Genomic DNA, 14,517 nt, shown 5'->3' with positions numbered 1-14,517 from the left:
ATTGAAATAATTTCCAAATTACAGACAAGAAATTTTAAATTCATCAAGAACCCTGTAACTCCAATTTTATAGTCATTTCGGGTTTAAAATACGCCTAGAACCATCAAAATACTTAAAATGGGGCGGGAACTTTATGTATTGGCCAAAATACATTCCCTTCGTTTGGAAAATGCAAAAAATACCGAAATGAGGATTACACGAAAATGTGGACATATATCATTAAATCCTTATGATGGAGTGTATATTGAATTAAGTTACGACATTATTTTTTTTTAATATTGAATTTTGAAAAGTTAATTTGTTTGTTCGACTATGAAATTATGGTCAACCGATTATTTGGTGCATTATGTAAATTTAATAAAAATATGTTTTTTGTATCCTTAAGAAAAATATAAAGAAGTTAGCTTAGAACCAATTTACCTTTGAATATTAATTTATAATCAAATTTTATTCAAATTGTTTCATGTTTAGTCCCTTGTAGATTTTCAGGTTAATAAAGCATTTAATTTTGAAATAAAAATTCCGAATGTTTTTTGTATATAATGATTTTTTATACTTTTTTAATATATTTATTTGTTTTGTTGTTTTTGTTTGTTTGTTTTTTTCCTAAAAATTTGTTATAACACCTAAACACATCTCTTTAATCGTTCAGTTTTTAGTATTTTTGTCTAACCGGAACATAGCATAGCGCAATCAATACAAGAAAAATATAAGAAGAACAGTTGTTTTTTGGGAGCATATAACGTGCTGGAAGGGAGAATTATTTGGACTTAAAATTATATAGCTACAATTGACAATAAATATAAAACTATTTAAACAAAAGGAAAAAGGAAGAAAAAATGAAAAAAGTAAAGCAAAACTAATTGCAAGGAATTGTGATTGTGGGACAGAAAGAAAAAAATAGAAGAAAAACAGGACAATGGCAGGGACTAGGTGGGATAGTAGAAAAAGTAGGGGTAGAGTAGAAAAAAATAGAAACATAAAAATATTTAATTTAAATTGCTACTTTTTGTGTTGGTTTTTGTATTATTTAATTAAATTTTTAAAACTTAAAAAATAAATTATGTTTATTTGTTTTGTTTTTTTTTTTTTTTTTGTTGTGGGCTTCCATTATGATCATGACATCAGTTGTTGTTGTTGTAGTTTTATAAAGATTGTTCCTGTGGTCCTTGTGTTGAAGGTGGTTGTTATTAATAATATAATTAATATTATTATTATTGTTGTATTTGTTTTTGTTTGCTTAATGTTGTTGATGACGGCAACGGCAACGACGACGAATACGACGATGATGCTTCGCATAACGACAACATCGTTAACGAAGCAAATGATAAAGGCGACGGCGACGATATGAGTTTCTATAAAATGGACAACGGCAGCTTTTACTTGATTACCAGAATCATTTTGTTGTAATTCTCCTATTATATGTGTTTGTTGTTCTTGTTTTATTAGTTGTTTTTGTAAAATGTACTCCCTGCTATTCTGGTGGTTGTTGTTGTTATTGTTGGTATTATTATTCTTGTTGTTGATAATGTTGCTGTAGTTGTTTTTGTTGTTGTTGTTGTTCTTGCTACTACTACTATTACTAAAGGCTGTTAACGTTGTCTTCCCATATAATTTTTATTGCTACCGCCGACTAATCAAACCATTTGGTGGCAACTGTTGACTTGCCGTATGCATCAGTTCCAATTCCACCAACAGTGGAAAATGATCGGAGGGTATATGCGGATGCGGACAGCCAACAACTTTATTTTCGCGCAGCCAATCATTCGATATGGGCCCCAGTAGACCCAACGGCACCATGCCCGTCTTTGTGTAGAAAATATAATCGATAATGCCCTTAAAATCAAAGGTGTAATTTGTATACGGCATTATGTCCTCACTGTAGGCCGAGGCCAACTTAAAGGAATGCGTAAATTCTGAGGTGTCATTCGAGAGCAGACGTTGCAGACATGACTTGTAACCCATGTCTTTGAAATCGCTGTGATCCATATTGACACGGCCCTTACTCAAAAATTCCACAACACCGGAATCGGGCAGAGAATTGAAATCGCCACACAACAATAGCTGTACACTGTTCAAATCGTTTTTATGGCCAGGTCGGAAGCTGTGACTGGCCTCGTCAATAATTGTTTTCAATTCATTGCTCAACATCATTGTCTGAATCAGTTTGACATCACAGAATTCGGGATCCCAGTGAATGTGGGCGGTGCACACCAACAGTGCTTGCGAGGTCTGGGTTACATCCAATTCGGGATCCCAGGCATTATCCTTGACCTTCAACAATGCGGCCAGACCAATATTGTCTTTGGGCATAACACGATTCAACATGTTGTCCGAACCTTCAGCATTAGCCATGGCCAATTGATTGAATTCAATTAAATGCTCTTTGATGAGAGAGAATCTGAGAAGAAAATAGAGAAAAACAAAAACAAATTTTTAAATTGAAAATGTTAATCTGCGATTTTTTGTAGCATACTTTAAGGTCCTAAAAAATATAGCGCAACCATCCACATATTTACGTTCCACTTCAGACATTGTCTTGGCTCTGGACTTTGGCGAGAAGATGCCCTCATAGCCATCATTCTTTAGCTCGGGCAGGAAAAAGTTATAAAACTGTTCCGTCTCGATTTCCTGCAAGCTGATAATATCTGCCGAATAATGACGTATCTCATCGAGTATGGCCTTTTTGCGATATTCCCAATTCAAAGCCCACGATGGACAATAGCCGTACATTTGACGGGTGGCATATTTGTCACACAGCACATTGTAACACATGACTGTGAAGAGACCTGCAAAGAAAAAATGAAATGAAATTATTATTTAAATAAATTTATCCAGATGTAGATATAAGTAACGGAAATGTTGGAGTAAAGAGAAATATAGTGGGGAAGTTGTTAAAAAAGGAAAAATTATATAGGGAAGCTATATATAAATCTTGATAGATTAACATAAATTTCTAAATTATAAGTACATAAATATCCTGATATATATATATATATATATATATTTCTGATCAGAATTGAATTATATTTCAATTTATCAACGTCCTTCAGCATTTCTGTTGGCCTGTTTGTTAAAACCAATCGATATTTACAGTAGAGCTTTGAAATCGGTCTGTATTGACATCGTCCAGTTCTCATTTTATGAGTAGTCCTCAATATTTGAGGTTGTAGCCGCATTTTCCAACCGAAGGGGCTGACATTTTAGTGGGAAAAGTATCTGCAGAAATTTTTTAATATATGTTTTATGTCATGGCAATTCCTCAAAAAATGGCCCCATTTTAGGTATATTGATCGTCCTCGATAGATCGTCCAACCGGCTTAATTGTTATTTGATATTCTTGTAGGCCAATCATTTATTTAACGTTTATTTATTGCCCAAAGAACTTCAAAAGAATTTTGAAGCTCATAGCCGAATTTCGAAATAATAAGGTGACCATAAGTCCTCTTTTGTAGAGGACCATCATTTATTTTAACTGGCTGACATCTACATTATATGGATACTCTATCTGCCATCTATTTCAATAATCGTGATCTTTTGTCATCTATATTTTTATATACAAATTTATTTCAGTAAATCAGTTGACCGACCATTTACATAAAATCGGACGAAAATATAAACGGCTTATAGCGAAATCTGGACAGATTTTTACAAAATCTAATGCACAACACTATTAACTCAATTCAAAATGCTATGCAAAATTGCGTATTAATCGGAAAAACAGTGGGTGTTTGATGCACCATTTCTATAAAATTATTCGAAAATATATATTGGAGCTATAAATAAATCTGAACCCATTCCAACAAAACTTCGCATACATCATTTAGGGCCTAATTCAGTACACTGTGCTGAATCTTGTTTAAATCGCACATATGTTGGGAGTTTGGTGCATCATATACATAAAATCGGACGAGAATATGTATTCTCAAATTTCAATAGGGTTCGTCCTTGGGCCAAATAAAAGAACTGTACCAAATCTCATCCAAATCGGAACATAAATGCGATTTGTACTTTGCTAAATCGACTCCCTTTGCCTGTTACAAAAATATATGCAAAGACATGATACTCTGCTGCTAAGTGCTCAGCTAATTTTTTCTTAATGTCATCTATTTTCATTTTCTAAATCTGGTCGCCTTAAAAAAGAGCCCATAACTTTTCAATTAGCTGAGCATTTTAACCGTTGCCAAATGTCACACAGATTGTCCGTGTCATTAAGTCAGCGGAATCATCCGCATTTAGGTTGTGTCAAATCTACTCTAGATAGGCTTTCAACATTATACATATGTCCTCAAAGATAGGGCCCTTAAAGATCTCAATGTCGTCTGGAGGGCGCGGAGATGATAAATTGTTCCGGAGATATCATTCCACCCTGAGGAACTTCATGCTTTACTATAGGGGGTTCCGGAATTGTGATCCCGCGAACTCCTCATTTCGAAGTAGGCAAATATCCGCTGTCAGAAGAGGATCCAGTTCTGGCAAATATGTTTTTTTTTCGTTTTCAACTAACTATTCTACTAGACAACCTATCACAACGAGATCATTCAATTATATTATGCTGAGGACAAAGAAACCCCTTATTTTTATATGAACTGTAGGACTGTTTTTGCAAAATATTCAGGCTGAATCCCAGTTTGTTGTTTTTATAAAGAAATAAATATGTATTAGTGGGGAATGTATGGCATTGTCCGCCGAGGGGTAAAGCAGGGAAGACTATAGTTTCGGATCTCGCCACTGATCCTCATCAGTTTCCTTAGGTTTTGTTGGGGTATTCTCCCCAGAAGATATTACAAAAAACCTTTCATACCCAAATGTCTCTTGTGACAGTTCGAAGTACTTACGTTAACAGCGATCCGACCTCAATGAGAAGTTCGTTGGTGCCTGACTTCGTGGTCAACAATGCAGACAATGCCATACATTCCCCACTAATAAAAAAAAAAACTGGAATTCAGCCTGAATATTTTGCAAAAACCAAATACAAATGGTATCCTAAATAACCCGCCAACACTACTGAACTGTAGGACTTTATTTAACATGCTTCGGAATGTTCAATTTGGGCCAAATATGCACTGTTTGTTGCATGATTTGTTGTCATTTTAAAGGCAACTTCATAATGTCTCTCTCATAGAAGTCCTGCTCTCAATTTGCAAAAAAAAAACTCTAGTAGTAGATTTTCACAATCCTCCCTAGATACCAATTTGTTATCATTAAAGAAATTTTGCAATGCAAGAAAAATATTATAACCGCTTGGTGCCAAGTCCGGACTGTATACATCCGCATTAAAACTTCCCAACCATGCTTCCGAAGTTTCTGGCGAGTCACTGTAGATGTGGCTAGCGTTGTTCTGGTGGAACACGACACTTGCTCTCCTGTTGGCCAATTCTGGTCAATTGTAAATGGTTTCAACGAGCATAAATCTAAAATTGTTTGATCGATATTTTACGAGAAATCTAACATTACAGCCATCCACCGAAAAAATAATAGATTACTTCCCCAACCTAATACTTATCTGCAAATATTGACCTGGCGTAGTTGTCCACAGTACCGTATACATAATAAACTACAGACCTCTTGCATTATTATTAAGATTGCCAAAGTAAACATAGATTGTTTAAGAAATTAGCAAAAATGTATGAGACTAAAAGTATGCTTCAATTTTTTTTTAAATGCTGCTAAGTGCGCAAAACAAACATTAATATTTTTCATATAAAAATAATTTTGGTGTTCTATAAAAAAATTTATTGACCTTATATTCTATTTCAGTAGGGAAACAGTTATGGACCAGGGAAATAGTCAGTTATTGACCAATCGTCACGAAATTTTGTTTTTGGTAATTATCAGTTAATATTTGGGACCAAAAACTTTATTTTTTTCTGTTTTTCTGGTCGTTCCGGAGGCCGTAATTATGGCTTGAACATCACGAAATTTTACACCAGGAATTGTTTTGATTAAGATTGGACTTTATTTAGCGGGTCAAATGGTCCCAGACTCCCAGGTTCTGCCTATAGTCAAGGACGTCACTTTTAATTTCGGTAAAGATGGGTTACTATTTAGAGGATGAAATGTACCGAATGTAGACTAAATTATAAGCCGATGATCGTAACACACGGTGTCAAACTACTTAGGGCTGTTTTGCTTATGATCATGGCCTATGATATGGTCAATATTCAGTGGGTCAAATCAAACAAGACCTTTCGATGTAAAATCCACGTTATGAAGTCAATATTCACCCTGGGAAAGCAAGTTTCGGAAAAGATGCCAGGTAAGAAAGAGAAGGTGTTGACCTCTAATTGGTCAAAGAATGGCCAAACTCGGAATATATATCCACAGAAGGTATGGATTCCTGTTCCGCTCACTGGTTTATTTTTAAAATACCTTTCAGTCTTCTATACGAAAATATTATAGTAATATATAGGACGATCTTTTGGCATTTTATAAGTAGGCCTTCTATATGAAGATCTTTCTGGTGTTTTATAAAAGGCATCTTCTAAAGTGTTACTTTAATAGTTCCTTTCGGTTTCCTACAATAAGCCTCTTGTGGCCTTTTATATGAATAGTTTTTTGAAATTTTATAAGCAGACCTTTTGGGCCTTCTCTATGGATGTTTTCGGTGTTTCAATACAAATATTCATTTGACCTAATGTACGAAGATTCCTTATTAAGAAGACTTGGTAAATTTATAAGAAGACCTTTTAGTCTTCCATAAGATGTTTCGTTGTGAGATTCAATAAGAAAAAAAATTCTTAATTTTCATATGAAGAAGTTCTGGTCTTCTGTGGAAATAAAATTCCTTCTAACCATAGGATATCCTTTACGGCCTTTTAATGTAGAAATGTCTGGACTTATATAAAAGAGAAATTTCCTCCTCACGAGGAAATATTTTGGTTATGTTTAAGAAGATGTTCATAGTATTTTAGAAGATAAACACCTTGTAGTGTTACAAAAATACAAAGATAACCTTCTATAATAAAACCATTCTGCACAGCTATAACATCCGTTTGTATTAGAGTAACTTCTGGTAATGTGGACCATGCGTCAAATGTGGACCACCCCCATATCAAAGGAAATGCTTCAAATATGCCAATTCCGCCTTGATAAATGTTTTCCTAATTAGTGAAAACAAACATCAAACTTGGTTTTTAATAAATAATTGCAATGTTGAAAATTTAGTTGGTGAAAATGTAGCTCTGATTGTAAAAGTGTGATTCGAAAATTTTTTAGCGCAATAGTCGAACGATTTTGTAAAATAGTCGAACATTTTGTTTTTCTCGAATATGAAGAGCTTATGTGGTTTTCTTGTTTTCTTTAACAAAAATATACGTTTATCTGTAATTACTTTCGGTTATTTTTAAATTTTTATTCATTTTTGAAGCCAATAATTATTTTTGAATAAAAATATTCAATGTCGGGTAATGTGGACCACTATAAAAAAGTGGGACATTTTCATGAGGACGAGTTCGAAACAAGGGCGCATTTAATATGCGAGGAGGTATTCTATCCTCTGAAAACTCGATATCCGAAATTATACGTGCCTCGGTTGGATAATGAAGCAAGGACCTTCAAAATACCGCAAATGGGGTGGTACCCTTAAATGGGGGCTATTCCAAAACATGGACCCATATATTTTTGCATTCATTGTTACCCAAGAGTGCAATAATTTGAAATTTATCACAATTAATCCACAACCTACCTTCAACTTACTGATCCTCATTACCCACACATACTGGTCCACATTACCCGCCAAGTTATTTTTATTTGCAGTTTAGAGTTTTTTGAAATATAATGCAATAAAATTTTTATGGACAAATATATATAATTTTTGACCTGGAATATAATTAGCCAACAAATCTACCATGCTGTGAAAACAATTTGTTTTTATTTTTTACCGTTGTTACGCCCACAATATCAAAAAAAGAAAATGGTGGTCCACATTACCCGAAGTTATTCTATATTTGAACATTTTTCTGATCTTGTATAAGAAAATCATTTTTTTGGTCTTCGTTAAGAACGACATTAGATCTTAAAGAAGTAAATTTGATTTTTAAAAGAACACATTCTTGTTTTGTTTAGTATATTTTTGTATTTTTATTAAAATCTTCCATTAATCAATTTTAATTAAAATTTTAGTTCTTATCGCATTACAAGATGATAAATACTACTTACATGCTGGTCTGGACTTGTTGGGTTTCGCCAAAGGTATCCATGGCCTCTGAGGTGGTGGTGTTACAGAAACTAGAAAAAAAATAAAGAGAGAAAAAAAAATAAATTATGTATTTATACACAAAACAATAAAACTCGTTTTTTTACTAAGAATTTATTTTTTTATTTAATACGCTAAAGTATTTTGAAACAAAAAAAAAGGCAAACCATTTATTTAAAGATAAGCATCTTTAGACACAATTCTTAATAAACCACTTAAAACGAATATACGTACTCGTATTTTTACGACAAATTCGAAATGTGTTCATTAATCATGGTGAGGAGTATGGAGATTGTCTACAACGTTGAGATGATTTAAAAAAGTTAAGCAATTTTTGCTACCGATTCTTTGCTGTTTTTGAAAATAAAAACTAGTTTTTTATTTTTAAGAACGTGTTTGAGTGAGTATTGCCATTAATTTAAGGAGTCGACAAAATTGGTTTAATTTTGACGATTGGGTAGATGATTAAATCTGCTTTGTTTGTTGGTTTTAAATTTAAAAAAAAAAATTAAAGAGGCATTTGTGGAGAATGTCCTCAGGGGGTTTAGATGAGAATCAAATCAAACAATATTTCCGATAATTTCAAAATTTAAACGTATTTCTTAATTTTTTTAAATTTAATATGTAACTAATTTTTAAAATATCATCCCCTAATCTCTACGAAAAATACACCCATCTCTCCAATACCTCAAAGTGTTTAAACGTCGATATAATCTGACAAACCTGCAATTATCATCACTGCATTTCTAATGCACTGCTATTGTTGTTGTTGTATTTTTTTTTTTCAAATAGTGAAAGTAACCGACAAATAACTTCCGTGTGACAGAAACTTCGAAAATCATAGCCTTAGTACCGCAAAATAAAACAAAACAAAAAAGCAAAATAATGTAAGAGCAATAATTAATAACTGGCACTGCAGCAGCCGTTAACATTTAAATGTGACCGACAAAGGCAGGAACATCCAAGCGGGCACCCTGTTGCGATTTTCAAATATGCAAAATAAACAAAACATCGTATTCAGTATTTACTATTAATTCCCTTACACCTCCTCTGTGAGGCAGGTTGTATAGGAACCTGTATGGCAATTTCATAAATAGAGGCTTGTCATTTCGTAGAGCTGTGCAAGCAGTGATCGACAATGAACACCGGGCACGATTGGAAAATAAAAGTTTATTATGGTTTCATGATTTTCAACAATGTTTACACACATCAAATAAAAAAAAATCACAAACACTTTAAAAAAATATTTTTTTTCCAAAACATGGATTTTTAAAATATTTTTTTCAGTGATTATAAAAGGCGTGGATTTTTAAAATAAATAATTTTTTTCATAAAAGGTGTGGTGGGTGGCGTAGGTGATGATAGATACCAAACAACGGCTCTGATTGGCTTTAACATGGCGAATTTCAGGCTTATCTTGGTCCCTCTTTTATCTCAATTGTCCCCGCGGTGACACCTGGGGTAAAAATTATCATAATCCATTCAAATAGTGAGCTAGTGAGCTTCACCCATAAGAACTATAAACAAATTGGTTGAGGCATCGGGTTAGTTGCCCACACTCGGAAAACCCAACCTACTATAAAAAAGCAAAGAAAAAGAAAACCAAACCCCCTAATGATGACGACCCCCGCAGAGTATAAAGGACCACGATCTGCGAATCTGCACTTGGAATGTGCGCACGTTGTACAGAATAGGCGCAGCGTTCGCTTCGGCGGGTGTACTCAAGAAGTACAAAGCCGATATTATTACTTTACAGGAAATGCGATGGAAAGGGGCTGGCGTAAGTAAATCAGATGATTATGCCCTGTATTATAGTTGCCACGAAACGAGACATGAATTTTACTGCGGATATATGGTTAATAGGAGAATAAAAGACCTCGTCTCTAGATTCACTCCAGTAGATGAGCGAATTGCTATAATCCGTATAAAAGTGAATTTCTTCTACATCAATCTCATTTGCGCCAATGCTCCGACCGAAGATAAAGATGAACAGACCAAAGACATATTTTACGAGCACCTAGAAACAGCATATGACCGTTGCCCTGACCATGAGATTAAAATTCTGCTACGAGATTTTAATGCAAAAATCGGAAGGGAAAATATCTTTGGCCCCACCTCCATGAAGAAACATCAGACAACGGCATGAGGTTGATTACAAACTACAACAAAAGCAACACTTGGGTACCAAAGACCACCATCAAGAAATCCGTGGTACGATCAGGAGTGTCGCAATGCTACTGATATGAAAAACACAGTGTATAGGGCAACCCTGCAGACAATAGCAACACGTAATGTGATGGAGAATTATCGGCAGAAAAGGAGAGAGTAGAAACGTGTTTTCAGAAAAAGAACAAAGAACAAGAAAAAGTGAGCTTGAGCAAATCGAAATGTACAGGATACCCCAGAACGAATAATAGATGACGTACAATTTGGCTAGAAGAAGGCATGTCCAATGATTGGAACCTCAGGATCCTGTGTCCCGTGCAAAAAAAAAAAAAAAAAAAAAAAAAAGACGATATGTGCCAATTATACAGGAATAAGTCTCCTTCCCATCACATATAAAGTGCTATCCAGCGCACTGTGTGAACAACTAAAGACAATGGTCAGTGACATTATTGGACCGTACCAATGCGACATCAGACCTGGCAAATCCTGACAAAATTTTCTCCCTGAGCCAAATCCTGGAAAAAACCCACGAAAAACATATACATACACACCTATTCTTCGACTAAAAAGCCGACAGCCCTATCCTTTCAGAGGTGTTTAAAGCCATGTCTACGTTCGGCATTCCTGCAAAATTAATAAGGCTATGCAGGAAAACTTTAACTGGCACAAGGTCAGCAGTTAAAGTCGGAGAGGACCTATCGGAGCCCTTCAATACCGAACGAGGATTCAGACAAGGAGACAATTTGTCGTGGGAACTTTTTAACATCCTGCTGGAAAAGATAATACGAGAGGCAAAGGTCAACAGAAATGGCACTCTGTACACCAAACAACACATGTTACTCGTCTACGTCGATGACATCGACATAATGGGTCGAACATTGCGTGTGGTAACAGCCACCTTTGAACAAATTGAGAAGGAGTCCGCCAAAGTGAGTCTGGATGGTATCAACGCGCAAGACGTCCAGTAGACTCGGACCAACTGTGGGTACCTTGGTACCCCGCCATAAATAAAAAGAATGGCATCAGTTTTGAAATTCGGAGAAGGATACTGATGACCAACAATTGCTACTATGGTCTGAGCAAACAACTCAAAAGCAAGGCCACCTCACGGCAGACGAAACTCACACTCTACAAGATTATATGGATCTGAAACATGGGTACTTACGCAAGCAGATGAGGTAGCTCTTAAAGTGTTTGAGAGAAAAATTCTCCGAAAGATCTATGGGCCGATCTGCGTTGACGGTGAATATCGCCGTCGAATGAACCATGGAGTTTTACCAGGACATCGACATGCAGCGACTACGTTGGCTAAGTCATGTTGTTAGAATTGATGAAGATGCCTCAGCCCAAAAGGCATATAAAAGCGAACCGGCTGATGGTTTAGAAGGGGAAGGTCACAAATACGATGGAAAGATCAAGTTGAAGATAACATTGCCGAATATGGTCTTTCAAATTGGAAAAACTGCGCAAAAGACCGACGCGACAGGAAATCTTTTTCATGCTCAGCTTATGGAACGAAAATTCTGTCACAAGGAAGCTAAGAAAAGTAAGAAGGTAAATGGTGTGGATTTTTAAAATATATTTTTTTCAAGGGCTATATAATGTGTGTATTTCTCTCTGTGCATTTAAAATAATACAAAGTAGCGCACATTGTGGTGTTAACAGTTCACATGGATAAACTGCAGTTTTATACATTCGTGTGTGTATGTCGATCGTTTATAAACTTGGAGTACATTTAACAAAATAGATGATCGCAAAAACGTGTGTAAATAAAGAAAAAACGAAATGTAATTATAACTTTTTGTTATTGAATATTCACATGGTTCTGTTGTTGTTGTTTTTTTATTAATAAAAAATCATAAAATTAAACAAACTCTTAAAGAGCCGGCAATAATTTACACAACTTTACTCTCTACTCGAGGGGGAATGGATAACAGCAACCTGTTCTGTTTATTTTGCATGTTTGTGTCTTAAGTCTTTTGTTTTTCTCCCCTCGTTTAATTGTTGTTTTTGTTTTCTTTGTATACTTATAACAACATCATCGTCGTCATCAAGATTACACAAATGAAAACGACAGTGTTAATCACTTAGGGAGATTGGTGTTGTTGTTGTTATTGTTCATATCACGTTCATCGTCAACGAGTAAATAAATATGAATGCAACAACAACAAGAAATGGGGGAGGGGTGTTCGTTAACACTCTCTTATGAATATGAATTACTTTTGACAGTGGTCCCCGAAATAAAATAAAAAGAAATGAAGAAAAAAAGCAATGTGTTTGCAAAGTGGAGCTTTTTTCCCTTGAAGTTGTTTTGGGCTTCATGTCATGCAAAACGCTTCTTACTCCATTGGACAAAGTCATGTATGTACGTGCCGACTAGTGTACCTCCCAATCTTTAATTCCCAAGAGAAATTATTTGCGAATGCAGTTCACGAAAGACCCCAAACAAAGTGTTTACTATTATTATTGTTGTTGTCTTGTTTCGTTTTGTTTGACTACAACAACACCACCATGAATTGGTTATTCAATAATTATAATGACAATGTGTTGCATATAAATATTATTTTTTTTTGTTTGCTTTTGGTTAAAAATCGAAAATGAAAACAAGTTATTCAATACGAATGACAGATAATCTGCAAGCTCATTCACTTTCAAATTTACAAAAACAAAAATAATGAAGATAACACAAAAAATGTTTGAATAATTAAAACGCTAAAATATTCGTCGATAAAATGTTAATCTAAAATAAATTACTTTTGAATAAAATTAAAAAAAAGGAAAAAATTGAATTGAATTTGTGTATGGTTTGAAAATAATATTAGGGGTGATTCTATAGAATCATATAATTAATAAAAATCAGTTTTGAAATATATGTAAATTGAGGGAAGGCCCTCAACCGAATTTGGTTCGAAACAGATTATTAATTTTGATGAATATTAGAAATACAAACGGGATAGTTATATAGCTACCGTTACGTCAGGGCCGAAATTTTGTAAATTGGATAAATGTAAAATAATAAGAACTCAATATCAAAATGAGGATGGCGTAGGGGGGATGATAGATACCAAGCAACGGCTCTGATTGGCTTTAACATGGCGAAGTCCTGGCTTATCTTGGTCCCTCTTTCATCTCAATTGTAGACATTGGCCTACCCATGGTGCCACCTGGGGTAGCTATTTCCATCACCCGATGAAATAGTGAGCTAATATGTGCCGCGAGTTCACCCATAAGAACTATAAAAAAAATGGGTTGAGGCGTCGGGTTGGTTGCTCACACTCGGAAAACCGAACTTACTATGAAAAAGCAAAAAAAAAAAAAAGAAAACCAAATGTATATAGGACCACGATCTACGAATCTGCACTTGGAATGTGCGCAAGTTGTGCAGAACAGGCGCAGTGTTCGCTTTGGTGGATGTACTCAAGAAGTACAAAGCCGATATTATTGCCTAACAGGAAATGCGATGGAAACGGACGGGCGTAAGTAAATCAGATGATTACGCCCTGTATTATAGCTGAAATGAGACGTGAATTTGGCTGCGGATTTATGGTTAACAGGATAAAAAAAGACCTCGTCTACAGATTCACTCCATTAGATGAGCGAATTGCTATAATCCGTATAAAAGCGAGGTTATTCTACATCAGTCTCATTTGCGCCCATGTTCCGACCGAAGGCAAAGATGAACAGACCAAAGACATATTTTACGAGCGCCTAGAAACAGCATCTTCTAGGAGATTTTAATGCAAAAATCGGAAGGGAAAATATCTTTGGCCCCACCGTCGGAAAATTCAGCCTCCATCAGACAACGGCATGAGGCAACGGCACCAGATTCAAGCATCTGGATATACACAATGTCACTTGGATGTCTCCCGATCGAAAAAACAAGAAATCAAATTGATCATTCATTCATCCAGTGTTTTATCGATCCGAGGAGCGAATATCGATTAGGACCATTACCTTGTAGCAGCCAAGGTTCGCACTAGTCGTAATATAGCAGTAAAGGTCCGATCTAACACAACACGGAAACTCGACCTTGAAAAGCTGCAAACACAACAGGTAGCAGAAACCTACTCCGCTCAACTTACCCAACTGCTTGACGAAAACACCACTTGCCCTGATAATAATATAGAAGCACAGTGGCAGAGAATTGCCTACTC

At 35.2% G+C, this 14,517-nt stretch overlaps 1 protein-coding gene across 1 annotated transcript in view; it reads right to left on the bottom strand.

Annotated features, from left to right (window-relative positions):
• Positions 1–1,541: 1,541 nt before the first annotated feature.
• Positions 1,542–14,517, bottom strand: part of LOC133328985 (CCR4-NOT transcription complex subunit 6-like) — a 145,022-nt gene continuing 132,046 nt past the window's right edge. Inside the window, exons 5-7 of the mRNA XM_061537489.1 lie at positions 8,161–8,229; positions 2,477–2,789; positions 1,542–2,401 (exon numbers count right to left, since the gene is read on the bottom strand). Coding sequence (XP_061393473.1) covers positions 1,624–2,401; positions 2,477–2,789; positions 8,161–8,229 — 1,160 coding nt within the window. The 3' untranslated portion in view covers positions 1,542–1,623. The remainder of the gene's footprint in view (positions 2,402–2,476; positions 2,790–8,160; positions 8,230–14,517) is intronic.

This window comes from Musca vetustissima, unplaced genomic scaffold (genome assembly GCF_032173495.1).
Source record: "Musca vetustissima isolate MV318-11 ecotype Yass unplaced genomic scaffold, APGP_CSIRO_Mvet_v1 utg18190, whole genome shotgun sequence".
In the NCBI taxonomy this organism is placed as follows: domain Eukaryota; kingdom Metazoa; phylum Arthropoda; class Insecta; order Diptera; family Muscidae; genus Musca; species Musca vetustissima.
This window is presented reverse-complemented; position numbering and strand designations above follow the sequence as displayed.